The 24,913-nt window shown below is 37.1% G+C and overlaps 2 protein-coding genes across 2 annotated transcripts in view; both read right to left on the reverse strand.

Annotated features, from left to right (window-relative positions):
• pdhx (pyruvate dehydrogenase complex component X) overlaps positions 1–9,670 on the reverse strand; it is a 43,581-nt gene extending 33,911 nt beyond the window's left edge. The window contains exons 1-3 of the mRNA XM_084733802.1: positions 9,496–9,670; positions 4,896–4,979; positions 1,169–1,269 (exon numbers count right to left, since the gene is read on the reverse strand). Coding sequence (XP_084589928.1) covers positions 1,169–1,269; positions 4,896–4,979; positions 9,496–9,631 — 321 coding nt within the window. The 5' untranslated portion in view covers positions 9,632–9,670. The remainder of the gene's footprint in view (positions 1–1,168; positions 1,270–4,895; positions 4,980–9,495) is intronic.
• Positions 9,671–15,343: 5,673 nt separating this feature from the next.
• Positions 15,344–24,469, reverse strand: ehf (ets homologous factor). The gene is made up of 9 exons (XM_084735026.1): positions 24,255–24,469; positions 21,027–21,165; positions 20,290–20,547; positions 18,924–18,968; positions 18,754–18,798; positions 18,575–18,637; positions 18,401–18,445; positions 18,121–18,316; positions 15,344–15,869 (listed from the first exon to the last, which is right to left on the reverse strand). The coding sequence occupies exons 2-9, from the start codon at positions 21,100–21,102 to the stop codon at positions 15,770–15,772; spliced, it is 828 nt and encodes a 275-aa protein (XP_084591152.1). The 5' UTR covers positions 21,103–21,165; positions 24,255–24,469; the 3' UTR covers positions 15,344–15,769.
• Between the last annotated feature and the right edge of the window lie 444 nt (positions 24,470–24,913).

Raw genomic sequence — 24,913 nt, forward strand, 5'->3', positions numbered from 1 at the left:
CAGCTTCAGCTCTAAAGCCCCTACCCCCAATTCTTGGGTGGTTGCTATGGAAACTACCTCATCCCCACCGTTGCAAAGACAAGGATGGAGTAAGGGAATGTGAAAGAATGGAAGCAAGTGAAGTGAAAAGCAGGAAAAAAAAACACACATGAGCATGTGGTTTTAATTGACACTCATCCCTCTGACAATTAATTGATTCTATCCTACCATTTCTGTTTGTTAGTTTGTGTTACTGCATGAAATAAAAGAGGGCATATTGTTCATGAGCAATGTCTCTGTGTGCTGATTTGTGATGGGCATTTGCTGGAGCAGACTGGCTGTCTATTTGTTGTCACGGTTGCACGAACAGACACATCGCCTAGTTAAAGTTCCTGCTCCACTCAGGCTCCACCGGAATGTGAGCATGTTGAAAATTACACGGCGGGGGAACATGCTGTGTTATTAGATAAGCCACTCTGTGTGGCGTGGAGTGAGGGTTAATGCCCACAGCAACACCTAACCATCACCACTCTGATTTTAAAATAATGAAGGTAAAAAAGTGAATAAATCGTGCTTGAATATTAGAAAATAAGCTACATTCCCTCCCACTTCACATACTGTATTCAGATCACTCGCAGATCAGTCAAGGCACAGAAGAAGATTAAACATCTTCATTTCTCTGTTCGTGGGGGGTGAACATGTGGTGAAGTACTGATGAAAGACAACTGATCACTCTGTCTTTGGCGGCCCATTAAAAATTCAAACGACAAACAGCGCAATGGGGGGGATGGAAAGAGAGAAATATTTGTCACTGAAGACACGTCCTCAATGCTTTGCTGTCACTGTATAGGGCAAGCAGATTTAACAAGCATAGCCAATTAGCACAGGCAACGAAGGATTAATAAATAAAATCATGTTAACAGGACTAAATTCTATGTGTAAAAACTAATTTCATGCTTATTTTACATTGTTTGGACGCACAATAACAGAAGAAGTGAACACAATTTAAAATCTTGGTGCTGACTCAAACTTAACCACACAGCATTTAAAAACTTCCTCAACCCATCATTTTCATTGGTAACACATGAAAGCCTCACTCAAGGCCTGAGCACACCTGTTATTTGCAGATAAATTCCATTATCTAATCATGTCCTGTAGAAGGCGTTAATGCGTGTTTTTGCTCACTCACCAATATCTTCGCCAAGACACCGTCGTCGTTAGATTCCATGATAACAACGGCCTTGTCGGTCTCAATCTCACAAAGGGCATCACCTGCTGCCACGGCTTCACCTGTGAATGTGAAGACACACCCAAGATCCTTCAGTATAATATAAACTTTCACTGGGTACCTTAAGGATCTAATTCAAACAACCTTTTCATAAATGAAGGGTTTCTGACCTTAGTTATAGTGCAAAAGATTCATTTGAGCTGTGATTGGAAATGCATCATCAAATGAATCATGATCATTAGCAGCACGTTCTTCACCGGAGCTTTGTGCGCAGTGAGAACAAATTAGTTGCAGTAAAAAATGAAAGAATTTCCACTGAAGGGACAAAAAGGTTATGCAAGAAAATATCTGCTTGGGCTCTGGCCTACATATCAAATGAAGAGCCTAATCAATGTTTCATGGGAAAGAATGTGAGATAGGGAAATGCAGCGTGTCAGACAAGGGGAGATCTTTGCCTATCCTTAGAATCCCAGTAGATTCCAAATGGTCCTCCACATGAGAGAGCTGGAATATATTAGCATCTGTTTAGCAATGAAGGAGGATGGCAATTAGGAGACACTGGTTCAGTTTTTCTCTGCTCATATATCCATTCTCAGGGTTCGTACACCTTTTCTAAAGTCAAATGTAAGCACTTTTCAAACATTTTTAAGCTTCAGTACTTTACGGATGTGGTAAATGACATTTATACGCTTTATATAGGTTCTATGCTAAAAATGATTAGGCCCTATTTCATATCTTTATCACACTAAATCAGATGTTATTGTGCAATTAACATCAACATTATGTTTTGTGATAGAAAACACAATTAAATTTCATGCTTCAAAATGTGTCGCCTGTCTGTAAGACTTGGCATCCAAAACCTGGAGATGCCAATATAAAATAATTACCCAACAATCACAGGACAAACAAATCAAATGTCAATAAATTCTTTTCATTTTTTATTTTATTTTTTTGTTTTCATGCCAACACTCACTTGAAACAGCAACCTCTCTGCATTTTGTCGTCCATTATCCTCTCGCTTACTGTTCCACCAGAAGGAACAAATTAAAAATAGACTTAAAACTTGTGCAAAAGGCAAAAGCAATCAGGTTCTCTCTGACTTATTTTATTTCTGCATCTATAAAGTGAACTATTCATTCAGGTAGCTATCTATTATTTAAGAAATGCAAATATAATTCAAGCTTTTCATCCAAAATTCAAGAACTTGTCAAATTCAAAATTCAATTGTTTTCAAGGATTTCTTGCACCTGAAGGAGCCCTCCATCCTCTGAGCTTCAGCTATTTGTGCAAATAACTCATAATAGGTTTCCAATGGAAAAATACAAAGAAAACCTGCTGTTGTACAGCCCATTTGTATGGGAGATGTTAGTTAAAAATCAATAGTTTATTGTTGGACTTAAAGGATGTTTTGATTACATTGTAGCCCACAGCACTTGCTAATGTCTAGCCTTTAGTACAGCAAATCTATATCAGGTAGATAATCAAGAGGAGGCGCAGTATAACTGAATCGTCTTTGTGACATCTGTCCATGTGTTAAAATGCAAAGAGGAAGCAAGCTATATATGAGACAAAGGTCAAGGGTTATCCAGATCTGACATGTGGTCACATCTCTATCTTCTGGCAGAAAAAAAGCTGTAAAAAGGTGCCCGAATCGCCTGAGCACAAACAGCAGGGAAATCAAAGACAGCGCTTTGACAAAGGCAAAAAGGCATCTCGTAAAACCTCAAATGAATACCTACATTGATAAAGACACGGGTTTTCAGGTTATGTTTAAGGTAGCGGTAGATGTGTGGGAAGGAAAAAAGGAAGAATAGGGTGGGTCAAGGGAAGAGTAGATGGGGATGGGTGAGGGGCAGGTTGAAAGAGCAGAGGGAGTATTGACGTCGGAAGCCCCTGAGAGCAAGCAGCAGCGGAGTCAAGATTGGATTTGTATGAGGCTTTAATACCGTATGACCCCAGGGGTTAGGTGTGATGTGCAATATTAAAGATTAAACAGGCGACCCCGAGCCTTTTCACCTCTGCTTTAACTGCAAAGGCAATGGACATAACAACAAAAAATACCTGGCTTAGATAGATATGCAGGTGAGAGTTATGTTAATACACATTACCTGCTCAGATATGTTTTGAAGAAAATGGGCAACTATGTGAGCAAAAAACATTAAGAGAGATGCTTTTATTTTTATGTCAAACAGACCACCTCTGAAATTGCATTTTCCTTTTGCATCTTCAGTATTGCATTAAATTATGATGGTTTGAACCTGATGCACTGGTCATGTGATATTAAAGTTGTTCTGACAAAGCTCATGGCGCTGTACAAGATCACTCACAGATAAGTGTATTTTTTTTAAGGGTACTATGGAGCTTTTTGCACCTTGTGTATGTCTTATATGTGCATATGTGGTATATTCATACTTTGTGTATTTTCACTATTAATCTTATTTTCCTCTAATGTTACTAATGTGCTAAGTTGGTTCTTCTGCTCTCAACACACCACAACAGTATGACATTTTTTACCTGATGACTCTGTTATGGTATATTTAGCTTGTTCAAAATATATTGCACATCTGAATTTTACTTATAAGATGCCTTATATTTATTGTTCTATTTACTGTGTTTACCATTCCATGTATTTCTTTTTTCCTTTTATTTGTTCACCATTTTGTAATCACATGACCTGTCAAATGACCCCTTGGATAGATACTTTTTTGACATGTACTTCTGTTAAGCATACAGTATTTATCACTTTTGGATGTGTGTGCTTTTGTAAACCTTTTGCATGTAAAATAGTGGTGTCACGATACTCAAAATCCTCGATACAATCTAACTTTTAACTTTAAAAAGTCATGATTTGATTTTCAATACATGTTTTTTTCCAGCACTGACCACAACAACAGATACATGGTATCAAGTATGATATAACCGCCATTTCTGTAATGTAAATAATTTATTTGAAATGTAATAAAACAATATGAAATATAACAATAACTTAATTGTCATCTTACAAATAGAGCAATTCAAGTTAGAACTGAAATCATGTCACCTGTAATGGTAAATTCCAATTCAGAAATCTAGAAAATACTCTTCTACGCTACAAAACCAAAAGATTTCAATGTCGAACAATGAATCACATTACCATTACAAGAAAAAAGTGCTCTTCGTAAGCTGTGATGCATTTAGAGGTATAAAGTAGCATCTGTTGTGTGTTTTTCTTGTCACTGAGAATTTATCTTTCCCCCCTTTCTCTTTTCTCACTTGCACACACGTACATATCTCACTTCGAGTCACAGGAGCACATGGCAACACAGCAGAACAGCCAATCAGAATTCACTATGCTGCCTCCTGATAAATGAGAGTGCGGCTGAAGCGCCTGGCTGAGCAGAGTTGCTAAGCAGTGATGAATAGTGACTGCCGGGTTTCCTTGAGCCAATTAGCCACCAGAGGCCCTAAGGTGCTCTGGTGCTCAGACCTCTGCCTTACAGGGGGAAGTGATGTCATCGAGTAAAAGATTAGTGCAACCGCTGGTTCGTCATTGTGGGAGAAAGAAATGATGGGTGTTACTGTGAAAAATACATATATTTGGACTAACCTGCTAAAACTTTTCTAACTAACTAAACAGCAGTTTTAGTAGGTTAGAAGAAGTCAAGCAGACAAGTGTAGTAATGAGAGCTGTGTCACATGTTCCTTTTACCTTCCTTCTTCAGCCATTTGACTATGTTTCCCTCCTCCATGGTGGGAGAGAGAGCAGGCATTTGCACTTTGAGTGGGCTGACACCTACAGGAAAGAAAGAGAATAATATACTTTACAAAAGGGGTCATCAGGCTCAAGACTTAGAGCAGAAATATTTCCATAAAAATCATATTCAGATCCTTCCTGCAGTCAGGTCAACATCAGCCAGGCTATGTGAATGTCAAAGTAAATCAAGTAACACCCAGGAGTAGCAGTGTTTAGCTGCAACTGGGCCTCAGGGGAGTGCAACATGTTCAGCTCTGCAGGAGGAGAGAGGGTGCCGCTATGACAGGAGAAGGCTGGCAGGTCTCTCATGTAATTGTGATCCCGGCTGACACTGCACCAGAGGCAGCAAAGGCACTTGTGCTCTTGCAGCCCTTCAAGCGACCATCAAAGCCCACCACTGTCACCAGTTGCAGTCGCTCACAGGGCCGGGGTTCGACGGGCCGCTAGCACTGCGCTGGACATTGGGTCTGCAGGCCACCAGAGGAAACCACATATCTAAGCTGCTGTACAGGCATCTCTGCTTTACTACAACTAGCCTGCAGTGCTGCAGATAAAAGAAAAGCCAATCTGTTTGCTCAGGCATGGTAGAACTCAAAAGGAGAAGGCTTTGTTTATTCTATATCTGCAGTGAGCTGCATACATACATATTCCAGGCATTTATGATGGAGATAGAAATATAGGAAAAGTATACAGTAAAAGTGAATGGATGAGGCAAAAAAAAGGGATGTGAGATGTGAAAGAGTTTTGTCAACATCTGTTGAGCCCGTTCATTGGATGTGACGCAAAGAGCTCAAATACAAACCACAACACCATGTCCTTGACATAAGATGCTGCTTTCACAGTCAAAGCGAACTTTCTTTTGTCCAACCAACAGTCCAAAACTCAAAGACTCTTCATTTACCATCACAAATGACAAAGAAAAACAGCAAATCCTTAAATTGAAGGTAGAAAAAGCAAATGTTTGCCATCTTTTCTTGAAAAACGACTCAAACAATTAATGGAGTATTAAAACAGTTGGCAACTTTCTTTGCAATAAAGCTGATTAACTGACTTATCATTGCATCTCTGCTATCTTTATATGTCTCCCACATGGAAATGATTATTAATTCACAATTAATGGATAATCAAAAATCCTAAATTATGGTCTTGTCAACCCAGTTTTCCCCTATGATGTATTGGAAAATTGCAGTTTTTATTTAAGCTATCTGAAATCACAGAAAGTAATAAAAATAAAATTAATTACCTCAAAAAAGAAAATTGCACACTGACTCTGACCTCAAAGTAGGTCAAGTAGGTAATGATTAAGACTCTTTTGGTATGTTTGTTATTTTTCAAATTAGGTGTTTTAGAGGTTATGTAGGTTTTTGCCTTTGCCTCATATCAATAACTCTTCTTTCCATGGAAAATGTGCAAGTCCTGTGTGGTCTCTGACCATGTTGTGTACTGCTGCCATCTGCTGGATGTCTGGCAATGTCACAATCTTGTCACGTATCTGGTGCATGTATAAAAGTGACTAGTATAGTATATTCCAATAGTATCAACATTGTTGTTGCTTCACTTTTTACAGTTGCTGGAAAATTAAAAACACTTTAAGGCTACATGTTTATCTGCATATTTCTTTTAGGGGTGTGTGTGAATAAACATTATCCTACATATATTAACATATTGAGTCAAACTGTGTGTATGACTTTTTTTAACACAGCAGTGTATTGCTTTCACCTTGAATTTTCTCAGCAGATTTGGCCTCGTCGTAGCAAGAAAAGCACAGGTACAATTAATAACATGAGTGATAGCTGCATTCCATTTTGGTGTGCCAGTTCATAGTTTGGAATGTAGCCAACATTGATTTGATTAATTACATCACGTCAAACTGTCTGCAGTCAGAAAGATCTATTAACTACTCAAATCGTGAGCAGCATATTATCAGTTCAACATATGTATAAATAAAGGCCACGTTTTAAAGAAAGCCTATTACACATTCACATAGCTCTTTGTTCTTGATGTTCCCCTCACATTATCCTTTAGTTCCGACAGCCAATTACTTCTGCCCTGAACTCTTTCCCTGTGCCTTTTACCAGAGGTGAATACTGACTACTTGCAGTGCAGTAAGTTGTCCCTGTCTGGCTGATTCTTTCCCAAATGAAAAACTGATAAATAGTGATTCCAACATTATTTCTGGATCTACAAACAGGTTGCAAAATTTTTGTACAGTCTGCCTGATAGCCTGCAGACAGAAAACAGAAAATAACAGGTGGAATGAACAGCCTGCAGCCCATCGACCTCATCCATTTCATTGTTGCACATTACTAATTATGTCCAATACCAATATTCTAGATAAGATTATAGTCTGTTGGCTCACTATCACACTGTCACAGCTTATTGGGACACTTACAGTTTTCCTCTTTTTGTTATATTTCTCAATTAAAACTTAACATTTGCAAAAAAGTAAGTGCATTTCCTAAAACATTTCATACCAAAAGCATCAGACAATAGATTACTTGCAAATTAACATGTTCATTTCTATCAATGAACATGTCAGTTCCATCAGAATGACAAGTCCTTGTGTGAGTATTTACAAACAAGATGGTCAAAGTACTTAGCTACATTATCTACACAATAGTACTGTACTGTAAGTGTTTGTTGAAGTAAACTCTTGCTACAGTTTTGATGACAGCTATTAAAAATACACAAGATTGCACATTATTTCTGTATATAGGTATATATTAATTTCAACCCTGTAATGTTACACATCAGTGTATGTGGGAGACTGATTCTACAGGATTTTCATTTCCACCTTTACTGTTTGTGCTGTAACTTATTGTCAGACCACGTCAATGCAATACAGAAAGGAAAAAGACAAGACTGTTTTAGTGCACTGCATAGCACAAAGGTAAAAAGTAGATCATAAAAGACATCTGCAGCAGCTGGATAAGACTAAAGCTGAACAATTAATCGAAATTTTATCAAAATCCCAATATGGTCTAATGCAATTTTCAAACTGCAGGATGTGCTCTATTTATCATCTATATAAGGCAAAATGTGTGTCAAAATACCATTTTAAATTAAATATTGTGGTGGTGCAGAGGGGTCCTGCCCAATATATAATTCTTTAGACTTCAGAAAGTGTTTTTGTTTAGTACAGATCCATGAAAATAATAACAAACCAATAGTTTTAATGTGTTTTTTTTTGACAAAAATTAGAATAATGATGTAAAATGGATCCTTTCCTCTGATATTGCATATCATATTGCAATTGCAATATCGGTCAAAATAACTGCAGTTAGATATTTCTACAAAATCATTCAGCCCTGGGTAAGATATTGACACTGAAATTTTCCATACAGCGCAGCATGTGTAATTCTGCTTAAGGAGTGCTCTCATGTTCTGATCATTTCTCCCTCCATGAACTTTGTGTATCAGCCAGTACCAAGTACCAATCAGATACCTGCACATTTAAAAAAAAAAGGGCTGAATACAACCAACCCTGTTAAGATGTGATTATTATCATTGTTGTAAAGCTTGGCTCAGGTTAAACTCTTTGTAAAACATGAACAAACAGATACAGTGAATAAATGCCATAGAACATGACTTCACCACCCTGGGGGAAAAGGGCATATAGGATGCTGCTGTCAAGTAGCACGGTCTCGTTTCTGTCTTAATAAGTTACATGGTACTGGACTGGTGCATAGACTTGAGATCTCACCGATACCAATACCAGCATTTTAGGTGGTATCACAGGCACTTTCTGAAACTGGAATGGTCATCATAACAACCCCATTAACATTTCTATGTTTGTGTTCATTTCTTTTGTGCTATGCAGTGTTTTTCTTTTCTCTATTCCAAGTATTTAGTCATCATGTAAGAACACTAAAATAATAAAAAAAAAATGTACAGAAAATACACTTGACAAATTATGGCAACTGGTTCAAACTTTCTGCATGTGGCAGACAATTGTTTATGATCATTTGCAAGAATTCTCCAAAGCATTAACAATTTGTTCAAAATAATAATGATGTTCATAAGTGACGAAATGATGTGGAGGCTGGACCAGTGACAATTTTCATTCTGATCTGAAAAAATGTACAAAACTGTAAACACAGCAGAACCATCATCAATGTTGGTAGCAACATCTGTCATCTCTTATGGTGACAAGTCAAAACGTCTGCCGTGAAATAAGCACTTCACTTTTGGATATTAATATTGTCTAAAGTGTGAGAAAGCACACGTGCGATCAAATCATCTTGGCTCTCTAGACTGATAAATGTCATATACGGATATTTGTCCAATCCCTTCACAGTGTACCTAATATTTCCTATCACGCTTTCCTGTACTGTGATGTCAAATAAAACCCGCATGACTCAGGCTGGAATAAGACATAAGAGTACCTTCTGTTAACAACAACGTTATTAGTTATCCAGTGATGAAACATGATAACGAACCTATCTAATTTTACGGTTAACGGGAGTAGAAAATGATGATAGTAAATGTCAGGGTCTGTCCGCACAGACAAGGACAATAACGCTAACTGTCCTCATATTAAACTGTCAACACTCACCGAGGACCCACGGGGACTGAAAGAAGTGTCTGACATGCTCCTGACATGGCTGTGTGGCCCATAAACATTTATTAAATTTAGATAATCTGAGGCCAAATAATATCCCTTGACGACCCAGACGCAAGGAGGCAGCCATGTTGTCGTCCTCCGTCGGTGAGACGTGCCCGCACAAATGCCTGACGGTAAAAGAGCGGAAGGAGAAGGATAGTATCATTTTAAAAGTAGAATAAGTTTTATGAGACGTATCAGCTCCAGAATACATTTAAAACTATTTGTTGATTTGTGACATGTTTAATTTGCCTAGAAAATGTATTATTGATATTTTTAGCAATAAACGACCAGGCTGAAAAGAAGAAACTCTTTGGGGTCCTTCGAGGTCCTTTACACTGTTGTTCTGTTGTGTCCAGCTGATGGAAATCACCAATGATCAGTAATCTACTGACCCCTGCTGGGGAGAGTGTCAAAGGTTCCAATAAAGTAGTTCGTGTATTTTAAAATCTGAAAATTAAAATCAATTTTGGGACATTGTTTTTTGAAAAAGGGCTAATATTCATAACTGAACTACTATTACACACTGTACCTCATTTTTCCCTGCTTAAGATTTTTTTTATTGAACTTCTTTAGTGAGCATTATGGTATTCTTGAGTGTAAGATCTATATCAACAACTTCTTTTATTGTATTATATTATTATAAGATTAAATCGATTAGATTCCTGGCAATTCATATGCAAATGATGACAAAACTTGAATTAGGTCAAAGGTGATATAGGTCAAATTCACATTTATATATTCATATATGAAATACTGGGCACTGATGTGCTTTTGTTGATTTTCTAGAACAAAGATACTATTTTTTACAACAACCATGATATTTTCTAGTACTTCAGTAGACACAATCATGGCGACAGCAAAACACAACACACAATTTTAATTTTACATACATATATTTATATATATGTAGCATGTGCATCAATAAAAGCCACATTTAAGGCATATTTAACCAGATAAAAGTGTACATGCATAGGTTACATAAGCTTTTGACTGTGTGTGTAAACCAGGAAATTGTTGGGTGAGTTACTGGTAAAAAAAAAAAAAAAAAACATGCCATGGGAAAATAAACATCAATGGGAAGTCCAAAAATCTTAGCAGGACAAGATATCTTTGCATCGTCATGATTACTTCCTTGTGCCATAAATCACACTTCATAAGCCGTTGTAAGAAAAGTTGTTTGATTCATAACAGTTTCAGCACTAGTTCCTTTCAGTCAATTATACCTTCACTCGTGTTACTTTTTCTTTCATAAGTTGTGTGTGATTTTTAACTGGGCAGTGTGATGCCCCCCCCCCCCACACACACACCAAAAAGTAAAGCTGTATTAGTGATGCATTTCTAATCTGTCTAACTCACAGTTAGGGCCGAATGCCTCACAGGTCCATTTGAGTGTGAAGAGAAAATGATAAGAGGGCCTGATAAGCTGAGACTGTGTATCTGCTGAGCGAACACAATAGCCGCACTGAGCAGGCATGGGACACAGACACAAAATCCCAGCTGGCTGTCTTTGTGCCCATGCTCAGGCTATCTTTCATCACTTCCCTGTTCTTCCCCCAGCATCTATCTGATTGCATTAATGTTCTCCCTTTTTAAATAATAAAATAGTCCTCACGTGGCTCATTCAAATCTGAAAATAATTTTCTGACAATGAGAGATAAAGGCACTTGTGGACAGATATTGCATATTGTTTTTGGCACAACAAAGTCAGCCATTGTTTCATCTGTGCAGCCAAGTGTAAAACAGTGCAGCAGCCAAGTAGATTTTACCTCTATATACATGTTGACTTCTTCTTAGACACTGCACCATTCTTATCATAATGGCTGACGTGCAACAAAAACAGTCGCCACTAAAGTGAGACTGAGGGATTAAATATCACTTCTCAGCAGCACTTGTGTGTTTTTCTTCCTTTCCAGATCTATTACAACTGGTTTGGCTACATGTTTGCCATCGTGCTATCATGCCAGCCACTGGTGCCCCACAACCAAGTGTTGTAACTACCTGTCGTGCTGGTTTAACGGTGCTTTCCTAAATTTCAGAGAACAATACACTGTTTTCTCACACCTACAGCTGATTCCCAAGAACCACTGAAGTCATAGGCCTCAGTGAATCACAAACTAAACTCATCACATGTTGTATTATGCATATTAAAGGTTGCTGATATGGGATTTGAATCAGGTGTCAGTGGCTGTCATGGGTCCTCTCTCAATGAGGGTATGTAAAAGCTGGGTTTGCATTCACAGGACAGTTGTCTGGTAGGAAAATCAAGCTCCTGTCTCTTTGTGCTGCAGAGGTTAGATTTGCCTAACTGTCCACTTATCTGCACTCAGGTACATCAAACACGTCCCTGTATCACAGCTCACAGTAGCTTCACTTTGATAAGAAATGAAACTGAGGTCACATGTTTTTCTGTCTCTGATGATCAGATGGAAACTATCATTAATTTCACACTTAATCTATTTGTGCTTTATTAACCTTCATGGTTAATAATGTAAAATGTTATGATATGGTAATCAAATACAATTAAGTATATAATAACAATAAATAAATATGTATGTGAATAATTAGGAAATCTGTAATGCTTTAGCTCATTTGTTTGTCTGTTTGTACTTTTCTTCACAGCAGTATCTTGTCATCATTTAACCATTTAACAGGCAAGAAATACATTTGCAAAAAAAAAAAAAAAAAAAAAAAGTAAAATTGTATCCCTGGCTCTACAATTAGCAACTTTTCAATTTTGTTTGTTTTGATTTGATTTGTTTTGTTTTGTTTTTCAGATTACCCATATAGGTGGCAGATAAACATGTGTTTGACTTGCTCAATTTAGGAAATCCCTGACCTAACAAGTATTAGGTTTCCATGGAATTTGTTCATTCTTGCAACAGAAGAATTTTTTTTTTTCTAAACAAAGTAGATGTTAACAATATTCAATATTCAATAAATTTATTAAGAAACATGGTCTTATTATCAGACACATAATAAATGAATTGTAAAACATGCGGTGTTCAATAACTGTAATGAGATACAATGAACAAATTACAAAACATGAATGCAAATTTATAATTTTTATAAAATTATAAGTCTTGAATCTCAAAGAACTTTATTTAAAGCACACAGAAGATAATAATGAGCCATAGTCATTACCTGCACATTATCTAATGTTTCTACTTCTTTGTCTTTTTTGATGACAAATTATATATTGACTGAGGTTGTCTTTCTTCTGACATCACTTCCAGGCAATTTCCATGTCAAGCCAAATAAAATGTACAAAAATGTAATAACAACTATATATCCATGCAATGCTATATGTGCCCTGTGCAAGTGCCAATAAAGTACCTAAATAACAACAGGTGTCAAAAAGAAATTGCACATTTTTTACATTTATATAATTCTACTCATTAATTAGTTTTTGCTTCCATACTAGTACAGGTCTGTTGAAAGAGGAAGGGGTAAATTCTCATGTTATTGTATTGTGCAATGAGAACTGTCACACAAGTCTGGAAGACAGTCTTTGATTGGTCAACAGACTCTACCGAAGGCATCATGGGATCGCCAGTAAATTGCTAATAAAAATGCGAGCGACAAAAATAATTCAACAAGAAGAAATCGATAAATAATCACAGAAGACATTCTGTGTTGGATTTATCATTATGTAAGGCTTCAGGTTCAGTTTACCCTAAGCTGTCAACTCAACCGAGTGGTCACAAAGTTTTTTCTTGCCAACGCAGAGACACATTTTATTGTCACGTCTCTGGAACTCAACAAAGATATCATTGTTAAGGGGTCTAGAACATGAAATCCCATAAGATTTTTTTCTGACTTCAACTTTAAGTAGTTGAAGTCATAGCTGAAGAGCAGCTTTACACCAGTCAACTTCTGTCTTTTTACCAAATTTCTCATAAGTGGATATAACCCACACTAGGCACTCTATTCAATCAAAGGAGTAACAGTAAAGAGCTAAATATCTATTTTGCTGAGTTCTTATTACAGCAAGTTTGTTGTGAAAAAGGTCAAACGTGAGGTTATAATGCCTGTTAAAGGGTTAAAACATGTGGAACTTATAATGCTAACTTTTATTACAGTGAAATGTTAATCACAGCTATATTTGATTTTATATACATCACAAATTTAAGATGCACAATATGGGTCATGACAAGTGCAGCTCCAGACAAGTGACACGGTGTGATTGCTCCATGTGAATTATGTCACATCACAGGATCTAAATAATGGAATATGATGACACTTTAGTGTGAATTGCATTGGTTGCTTTTTCCATGTAGGCTAATATAACAATACTGCAATCAGTAGCTATTATCTCATTCTAATCAGGAGCAGTCACTGGTTATATCATCTCTGTATTTCATCCAATTGGCAACGGAAAACAAAATTATAGCAAACTCCTCTAATCAGGGATTGTTTCCTGTGACCAGGAAGAAATCCTCTGGTAATCGTTTACAAATTCCATTAGATCAGATACTAGAAGACTGTTCTTGATTAATCTCTTGATAATGACATGTGGTGTCATTTCTTTCAGCTCACATCATGACAGCGCCGGTTAGGGACACTGATGTGTGTGAACTGAAAAGGGCTGCAACAGCGCAGTGGGCACATTTTGGAAGCCATCAGGGGAGATAATAACAGAACATGGAATCAATCAATGCCACGCTATGTAAAGGAGGGGTTATAAAAGCCAGATGAATTACAGTGAAGATTAGACATGGATTTGCTTGTGAACACAGGCCAAAGAAAGGAGTCCTTAACTGACACTGCTTTTATCTCGTTGATCATCAGGGCCCTGTCAATTGTGTGCTGCCTGCAGGAACCAGCATGGCAGCTGTGGCACGCAATGATGAACACTTAACTCTGTGGCATTTCATTCTGTCGTGATAAAACAGAAAGGACCTGTGCTACAAGTGCATGGCTTTTCAAAATCAAACTTGTAGTGTATTCAGCCAAAGTGTATAGTGTAGCTGCACTGTAAAAAGAAAAAAAAGCAATAATTTCAAGGCACCTGCTTTCACTAGATCTTTGAGTTTTGAATAAAACTCAAACACTTAAGTTTTGAAATAAACTAAACAAAGTTTTGCCAACCTATAATTTACATTTATTCTTTAGACAAACTTGAAACTTTGACTTTTCAGAAACCCCAAAATTTGTATTTCAAAAGTTAGTCACAGTCAGGTGTGAACCTGAACCTTTGTCGTTAATTGGATGCTTCAAGATGAAATGGCTGCAGCTGAAAATATTAAATTATTCGCCATTATTCACTTCAACAACTTTTAAAATACATTTTTTGGGGTCTTTTCAACTCAAAGATTCAAGTTCATTTAAAGAAGAAAAGCAAGTTATCTTAAAACATGGCAAAACATTTTCAAAAGTTAAAAAAAGTGTACGTTGCCTTGAAATTTTGAGTTTTCTGTCTGGATAGGCAATGTTGCTAATGCTATGCTAATTGACACAACTGATCGGAATAATATTTCATTGTCTCATAGTAATTAAAGGTCACAGGGATTGTCCTCTTCTTGATTTACACAATTACACCAAAACTGTACACATGCAGGCCTGAAAAATGACTTTCATGAAATAAAAACAATGGCAAACTTTATTTGTATCAAACATCAACACATGTACACACTTTCTTTACAGCTCAACAAATGCAAGGTAAATATATATATATTGTCATACTCATCACTTCTTAATGCATTCTTGCACTTCATTGTTTCATTGTGCTTATGGAATATTTAATCATTGTTATTTGATATGTTTTTTTTCTGCAGAGATCAAGCATCCTTCCCAAAGGACACTTCACAGTATAAATGTCAGAACATTCAACATGCATATATAAGACTGCCACATGTGTTTTGAATTCTATCAACATGTGCTCCTTTGGGACCTGCAGAAAATATTTGAAATAATGTAAAAAAAAAAACAGGATTCACAATGTTTTGGTATTGTTTCCTTTCTTCAGTGGGATCTTACGTAAACACAGGTTTGAGAGCTGTCCTGCTGGCATAATAATCAAGCTTTTAATAAGGCGCATAGTAAAGAACGTCTCAGTGCAGTGTCACAACAAAGGGATGGATTTAAGATAACAACAAGCAAGCAAACATACAGTCATCAACAATGTGTAAACAGTTCAAACAAATCTTTATCAAATAATATGAAAACAACAATAAAACATCACATTTGCATATAATATCAAAGAAAACATAAATTAATGAAAATGTCATTTGTCTGACTCCCGCCATCCTCTGGCATTCCTTCCAAACTTGTAAACGAGTCTGCGTCCATCTACTCGCTCTAGGATTTCTCTTTTGTAGTAATATCTGTAACAGAGGACAGAGGAAATGACTGAATGAAATTCTATTCAAAATGAAATTATTACAGTTTCATCTAAAATCATAAATATCACATGAAAATGCAGTTTACTGTAATACTTTGTAGTGCAGTATGATTAATTGAATTACTTATGATTATTTTATCTTTTAGGACTTAAGTATCTAATAAATATAACCCTGAATCAGATGAATTACAATAATTAATTAATTAATTAATTAATTAATGTATTTATTTATTTTAAAGGATGGTGGTGAGGAGAAAGTTTGGTGAATCAGTTCTACTAACAAAAACTGTCTGTATATCCTACAAACATGGACAGTATTTTAAATGGATCCCATATAAAGTGTCCTTATGGAGCAGTCTTAGAGTCCATTGTCTATCATCTGATATCAATTCAGCCTCTCTTTCAGGGCTGTCAGTGGAGGACCCTGATGAAGGCAAAATTCAAAACACATTGGTTTCAGAGTAAAGGTGCACAGGTATCTCCTTGAGGGCTTCTGGTGTCGGCAGAGCATTTACAAATAACAGACGACAGATATTCAGGCCAACACTTCCACTTCTGTGTATCTGTTATGTTTACGGTCCAACAACTTGTGAGAATGGAGTTGAAGGCTAATTTCCATTAACAGATATCTACATATGAATGCAGATACATTTTTAAAAAGCTAACAAAAAGCTAAATCTTCGGCAGACAATAGCCAGTGGGTTCAAAGATTGCATTCTGCCTCTTTTGCTCTCCACGCGGATTCTTAACCTGCTTGCAACCAAAGTCTGTTCAGACGTGATTTGTCAATACTACTCTGACTACAAATGGAAACCAGAGCGCTTCCAATACCATTCCAACTCTAGAGAGTTTCCTCGCCTTTAAAAAGAAAAATTCAAGTGTATATTTGTAACCCATTGTTAGGGTTTATGTCTTCAGTAACAACAACCAGACTGGGCTGAGAGCCACAGACAGGCTATTGGAGTCATCAGCTTTTTCCGTGTTGACAATAACAAAAATATAGGGTTTCATCAGGGATATATTACAGTAAATATATTACAGGTTTCTCCTTTAATTTATTATTATGCTTTTTTGAAAGGGAAGCATGTCAGTTTATAGTTGCTATGTCCTGTTTTTATCAGCTTACTGAACTGTATTACTTTTTCTCAATTTAATATGTAATTAAAGTATGAGGATGGAGCTATAAGTTACTTCTTTTTCTAATCAATATCTTCATAGATCTTGATAGATGCCTTTGTCAGTAGAGTTACGAGTTTCCTTAGTCTCTCTGTTTTTTGGCAAATATATTTTCTTTCAAAATATGTTGAAATTTTCTCTAAGTTCACGTCAACTGAAATGAAAGTGAACTCTGAGTTTGGTTGTTATTCCTTCACTTTTGTTATTCATAACAGAGAGGACCAATCTGTTTGGTGATGCCATCAAGCTGCAAATCCTTCTGCTGCAGCGCAGTAAAAAGAAAATCAGCTTTGCGGTCACAGTGACAATACCTGCGGGCACATTCTGTAGTTCCCAGTGGTTTGCACTACAACGAAATTAAGCTCATTAGATTAGCTCATTTGAATGTAAAGCTGTGACTATTGCAGGAGCCAGGAAGATTTTCTGAGGAGAAGCTCAGGCCATTCCAGTTCATTTGGGAGAAAAGTGAAAACATGTCGGCTAGCAGTTGAAAAAATGACTCCTTTCTAGGTAACTGGTGATGGGAAATGGTAACTATGTATTTTAAAGGTTTGAGTTCACTGGTTTTAGGTGTGTAACTCTTAATGACATCACCTAAAAGCATCTGAAGTTGTTTCAAAATACATTTCTTAGTTGTTAAAATCTTCTTTTCAGCAGCAAGTGCATTATAAGCTGCTTAAGTAAATTGGATTAGAAACAATGCAGTGTGAAATTTCTTCCACATTACAGATTTTACAAGGTAATGCCAAACTTAAGAACATCCCTGTGTACATGCAGGATGTTGACTGTGATGAATGTTTCACCTCCTCTGAGGAAAAATACTAAATAACAACCTAGATTATAACATTTAGTGTCCAAAGTCTCCACTGAATACATTAAACAGCAGTAAAATCAGTGTGTGCTGAATGTCTTGACTGGCTTAGTAGATCTCAACCCAAATAAATACTTTCAGGAGATTCTAAATCAGCACCTGCAGCATTTTTTTTTCGTGTGATAGATAACTTGCTCTGTGGTTTTGTATTCATGTAAGCATATGTATGATAGCTGTACAGGTGTACCTCATTGCCCTGCTTAGTTTCTCGTAAGTCATGCTGCTGTTATTCTTCTTCTTGCCCCATAACTGTGCCACTGCCTCTGACTTAAGGAAGCGGAAAACCCCCTCCGTCCGATCCTCCCACTTGATCAGGCCCGGGTTTCGCTCAGGGTTCAGCAGAATGTCCCTGATGAACTCCCACAAGTGGGTCCCTCTTGGGTCTGTGCGAAAAGACAGTAAATGGCAGGAATAAACAATATTATAACATACAGAATATGTTCAGATAAGATGTGTTGATTACTTACTGTGCTTTTTGACCGGATGAGGACGACTGAAAGACCTTTTGATATCTGAGAGACATGAATCAAATGATGTTTATTCCTTTTGTGTTTTTTTTTTTTCATTTGTGCTTATTTTGGGATTCCATTACAACCATAAAGTGTGAACATATTGTGTTGTTTGTATTGTGAATTCCTTACCTGGACTAGAAGGTGTTGGAGAGGCAACGGGTGCGAGGGGGTGAATTGAGGGATCATAGATTTCTAAGTTAACAGAGGAAAAAAATAATCTAAGTCAGTCTTTAATTTATTTGTTACATGATCCGCTTCAAATTGAGCATTAGTAGAAATAATGCAGCAGAATTATATATTCACAGTACCTCCAGGTGGATAGCTGACATCTGGAAATGGACAGGAGAAGTCGACTGCAAGGGAAAAAAAGTGGAAGCAGAATTTATGACATGGCGATTCATTTGACTCATCTGAACAACTATATGCATGTTGACATTGTTTTTTTTTTTCTTGACTAACTTGTTTGAAAGAGTCTTACATTCTGGTTTGAGGTCCAGTTGGCCAATGTCCATATGGTACTGCCCTGTGCAGGGATGAGAAGGAAAAAGGAAGAATTATTTACACAATTCAGGAAAATAAAATTTTCATTCTTGTGCAATATGTGAAGATTGATTATTCACATTCCAGCTATGACCCAAATCATTGATTAAAGACTTGAAAGTCTCTCAATAAATTGCCCTAAATTGTTACACTTCAGTGCAAATTTAGTAGGAAATATTTTTTGCGTTGTATCTATTAAGTGTAACTGCGCTTTGTGTACGCTTCTGTACAGTTAGGTAACAGACTTTCTCTCCACCTCCCTGCACTCGTATTTTGAAAAAGAGACAAATCACACAACAAACTAAGCTGAAGATGAATATGACTGATAGTATTATTTTCTAGATATCACAAAAATGCTGTTATCATGAATTTGTTTGGCCATGATAATTGTATAGTGAAAATCTGATATTGTGACAGGTCTACACAGATACTCTTTTACGGCTTCAGAACAAGGAGGTGCTGTGTCTTCAGTGCAAACATGGCACAACACATTTTCATAATGGCTGAGGTTTTTTCTTGGTAGAATAAGAACAGGAAGAGCAAACATTTTCAACAGGAAGCAACTTGGGAAATCTAGTCAAGAGTTTGAGAGAGTTCCCTCAGTATTACCTACTTTCATGGCCTAAGTTTTTGTGGTAATTATACCTAGGTATCGCCAACAGCTTGAGAATTATATTTGATATATGAAAATGTTACACCTTGTTCCAATAAACTAAGCTAGTTTCCTTGAGCCAGAAAGAACAATAGCAGCATTGTTCTCTAGTTTGGTTTGTCTTTGGAGTGTTGCACGGAGGTCAAACCTGTTGTGCCTGGTCTCCTGTCATTATGTCGTTTTAAAATGCCACTAACCACATAATGTTACAAAAGAATTTGCATTATTTTGTTGTTTTAATCTCCTCTAAGCCACATTCTTCACATAATAATTGTAGTTAAAAGCTCAGAGGAAAAGCCTCAGACCTATGAACTGCAGTTTCTTTACAATAACCCTTAAACTTTAATTAAAAAACAGTTTGAGCAAATTCTCAGCTTGTTTCTCAGCTTCACATCCCCTCTGTGCTTTGTTAAGAGATCCACTCTAGCAAGAGAAAACAACAAATCCATCATATCCCTCGCTTTAAGCAGTCCTTCGCTCCTCTACAGCACCATGCAGTGTGACCCCTGACTGCCTCTGTGATCCCTCCTCAGCAACACTTCAGCGAGACTGTGCTCCAGACCCGACTCAAATCACCCAGCTCCTCTTTTATTGAGACTAATCATCTTCCTTTTTCCCCCCTGCAGCCCCCCTTTCAGACTTTTAGACGCACCGCCCCACTTGAGCTCTGTGATGCTGTGGAAGAGAATGGGTCCCACGCTGCCGGCAGCACGGATGAAGTCTTGGTAGCTCAGGCTGCAAAGCTGAGGGCCGTCCATGTCAAAGTTTTGAAAGGGGATGTTGGAGGCGTCGATCTGGTGCATGTCCATGACCTGCTGCAGCCACTCCCACACCTGGTACTTAGTCCAGAATTGAGGCTGGGAGTCACGAGGCCACAGGCGACTTGTGTAACCGGGCATTACCATGGGAACTGGGAAGAAACATCAACGATTGTGTGTAAAACATTGTAAAAACGGCATTGATTTACATCTGTGAGTTAATTTTGATTGTAAATTAATATGCATCTGATGAGGGAAACATGAATTCCTCTACTGGAGGTATTTGTCAATAATTAATCTGCAGAGCAGTTTACTGAAATAGCTGTTGAGCTACTTCTCAGTCGGGAATCCTTAATTCATGCCTTGTGTTTCAGAGCTCTGGGCTCACGAGGTGAGCAATACATCAGCTGCTAATTGTTGAATGATTTTCATTTTGCATTGCGTTTTTTTCACAATCAGAGAAAGAATGGGATTGTTGAATAGAGAGTGATCAGAATTAGCAGAAGCAGAAAAAAAATGGCCCATTTTCTTGAGGCGTTTTAAGATATTATTCAGACAGTGCATACATAATGTCAGGAAGGCATGTACAACACATCATTCAGAGTGTGTTTGTGTTGGTCATGAGCCTCACCATCAGGGTAGGAGTTAGGAGGGCCCAAGGTGGTGGTCAGCTGGCTGTCCAGGGTGGTGGATGGAGTTATGCTCATATTGTAGCTGCTACACTCTGATGTACCATGGCCCAGGGGCTGAGGCAGGAGAGGAGTGATTTACTGTATGGATAGATCGAAACAGAGACAATAATCTTTGCTGCTTTAAAGCATCCAACGACACACAAAGCAACTTTACTTGATATATTTTACTGAATCTAATATGTAATCTGTTAGAGAGATATTGAAATATTGTTCATGGACAAAATAATGTATTAAAGTTTTGTTCATGTTACATTTATTCGCATTTGCTGACTTCTTTCCTCACTCTCTGATGTATCCAAAGTATCTGTGCTCTCCTAGAAGTTAAAGCAACTAGTGGCCAATAGGAAATGCACCGTTACCATTAAATAATGGATTTCTCAGGGTTTGACCATAGCTGGAAACATTTGGGATAATGGATGCACTCATCTTTACAAAACAAATTACATATGTCTCAGGTTTTTAGATATTTAAATATGGAAATTTTACATATTATAGCTTTATAGTTAGAATACTTCACATTATCATGGAATCAAACCTAGTTTTGATTCTATTTGTGGCTATTTTTTAAAGCCTTTCATATCATTTAAATATTACACATGTTGTTGAATGCAGTTTTATCTCAGTGCTTCACTGTTTACTGTTCAATATCTTTGCACCATATAAGAGCTACATTAAGTTTAATGCAAATGCTGAAAATCCCACAGCTGCTGCTTCATATTAAAATATAAAACACAGGGTGGCTTTTAATGTGAAGCAACCATAGGAAATGGAAGGTCACTGCAGTAAGCATGAATAAGTGATCTGTTTTGTAGCTGCTCAACAGGTGTTGTCTGTATTATTACATCTTTCACAGCAACCATGAGTGGCACCACTTCAACCAGGTTGTAAATCTTAAGGATTAATATTCTTAATAAGCCATCAAAATGCACCCAAAAATAGGAAATTAGGCCACATAAACACCAAGGAATTCTATGTCAGTGCAGTTTATGGTTTATGTTGTTGTCCACTGACGTGCGTCAGCTGGGTTTTATGTTTGAATGGTGGCTTATTTGCATGTTACACTGTAAAGCTTCCATTTAAGTTTGTTAGTAATCATATTTATTTTGGACTGCTCAAAATATGTAAAAGTAACAGAAACTTACATGTTGCTGCTGTTTGAGTTACTGATGTTATTACATTTTGCACACTGATTTTGCATAATTGCAAATGCTTATTTCATTGTGAGCTGATTGAGTGTTTATGAGCTGCACTCCCTCTGATGCTTCACATTTTCAGTTAGCATTTACTGGTTTTCTGTATAAATATGGAGGTAAATAAAGGCACGCTTCAGTCTCAACCACAAGTAAATTTGCATCCCATGTAAATAAAGTGTGTCAGAAATTCAGTGGCTCCACTGCTTTGCCTAGCAAGAGGTGGAGAAGTGTTGCACATGCACAAAAGCTGAGTCATGTCGGACACTGTTTACTGTCAATATCTGGTTTTGTGTTACTTTATGCGAGTTTGACGGAAATTGGCTCTGAGTGAGATATAAGATGCAGACTACTTACTTATTAGTTTAGTTATCGTTCAATTATTATTTTATTAGCGTTTACACAATCTATGCCCCTAACATTTTCCAACATTTAAACATAGCTTCAGGCTTTGGAAACTGACTTTAATTTGTTTTAAAATGTCCTTTAAACTGGATATTCATTCTCTGTCTAAGATAAGAAAAGTAAAAGAAGGTGTTTGTGACAGTTAACATTGTTTTTTTATAAATGTTAGTGGCTGTCAAGCTGTCAGAGGTCAGTGTAATGAGTGACTCCTGATTTGAACAGCTACACAATCGATCTAATTCTTTACTCAGTGACCTATATTTTGCCAGTTCCCTGGAAGATCTTGGTCACACCTTTATGACAGGTTATAAACAAATTTACGCCAAGCCCTGTTACTCATTTCACTAAAAAAACACCATGCTGCCAGCCAAACACATCTGTGGTACATACAGTAGCGACCAAATCTACTTAAAGATACAGCAAATCAGCTTTAAAAAAACCCTACAGTCAAGATCCCTGAATGAGATTTCACCAGCAGGTGACACATGCTGTTTGTAGTGTGCTAACCCTCACTACTGCAAAGCACGTATCTTATCAACAAGGCAAGCAGCATTGCTAGTATGTCAGTGCAAAAATTATTTAGCTTGCAAAACTAGACAAACACAAAGGTGCAGCTCTGGATCAATATCCTGTTGACTGAGTCATAGAGGAAAATCATTACACTGCACATGCCAGAGATAAGTCACACTTATCTGAAGAAGCTCACATGAGTATTGTGTCAGATGAGTGCTGGTTTCATTTCTGTCATAGTGGCCAAATGATAGCAGTTTGTGTATCTGCTGTAAGTATTGTTTTTTTTCTGTAAGTATTGTAACTGCAGGGGAAATATTGAAGTAAAGGCATTGTGGTGCACAGAATTACACTTTTTTTTTAGTCTAGGAATTCTTTCAGTAACTGTGAGCAAAAACTATCCAATTGAGGGTAAATGGGTTAGTTTGCACTAATTAGAAATACGTTTTAAAATTTTTCATTGTCATGTCAGATGCTATTTGGTGTGATTGTTCAGATAATCGTACTGCTACCATCTCAGCTTTGACATATCTCTACAACTGAAGATTCACTGTAAAAAAAAAAACCAAAAAAACATTATGACATGTTAAAAGTTAGTGTCCAGGCTGCCTTAAAATTTGACATTGGCTGAATTTGAAAATACAAGCTCAGGTAATTTTGCTATGATTCAAAGCAAAATAACTTTTCTAGTCAAATAAACTTTTTATGAATTCAGTTGTACTTGATAAAATATACAAACAATCAATAAGCCTGAGATATTAAGTCGAACCAACAACTCTTCAGTCACACTCATGAACGTGATAAATATATTTGACGTATCTTTACAAACTGAAATGTAATGAGTTTAAGGAACTACAGTACATTCTTTCTGCTCATAATCTTCAGGAATACCTGCACTGCCCCCCCTGACCAGAACAGGTTAAAAAGGCAAATAAAGTAAGTTTAAACAAAATATATATATATAATACATTACTGAGCCTAATAGACCAGCCTTCAGTTCAATCATACTGTGTTCATTTTTAAAAACACAGCTGGTTTCCCAGCACCTGTATGGCAGCCTACCAGAGCAGCAGAATGAGGTCAGATGAGGCCTGATAGATGTCTCACGCAGATCCACTGAAAACAAGGCTGAGTGGAGATCAATACAGTTTCTGGAGATTCCAATACCATAGAGGGCTGGTGTTTATAGTGTGGCAAGTCGAGTCCTCTTGCTTCCCAAATCTTTGAATTAACAGAAGAAAGCATGCAGACAGACTAGGTGCTGCCCCACCACAATGGGTGTTTTATCCTCCTAACTTCCTTATCCCACACCAATTGGATACCTGTCCAGGCTCATAGCAGGTAGGTATTTGCATAATGCACACCCACACTCCAACAACCTAACTTTTATTTTCGCTATTGGCACCATTCCCTCTCTACTCACTTGCTCTCTCACACACTCAAACACATGCTCACTCAAGCAGAAAAGCACTCACTTGTGAGACGACATATACAGAGGCATGAATTCAAACACACTCACACAATCCCATAGAGGGAACCTTAAATTGCTTAAAGTCATTGTTCATATAGTTGCTTAAAATAGTCTTTAACCTTTAGAGAAAATTTCCCCTGTGTTATTTGCACAACATTTGTTTTCCTTATTTTATCATGATGAATGTGGTGCTGACAGTTTAGGTAAGAGGCCCTGAGAGAATTTGTTTTCTTTTTCACTTTGAAAGTCC

The sequence above is a fragment of the Lutjanus erythropterus genome, chromosome 13, assembly GCF_056507025.1.
Source record: "Lutjanus erythropterus isolate fLutEry1 chromosome 13, fLutEry1.hap2, whole genome shotgun sequence".
Lineage (NCBI taxonomy): Eukaryota > Metazoa > Chordata > Actinopteri > Lutjaniformes > Lutjanidae > Lutjanus > Lutjanus erythropterus.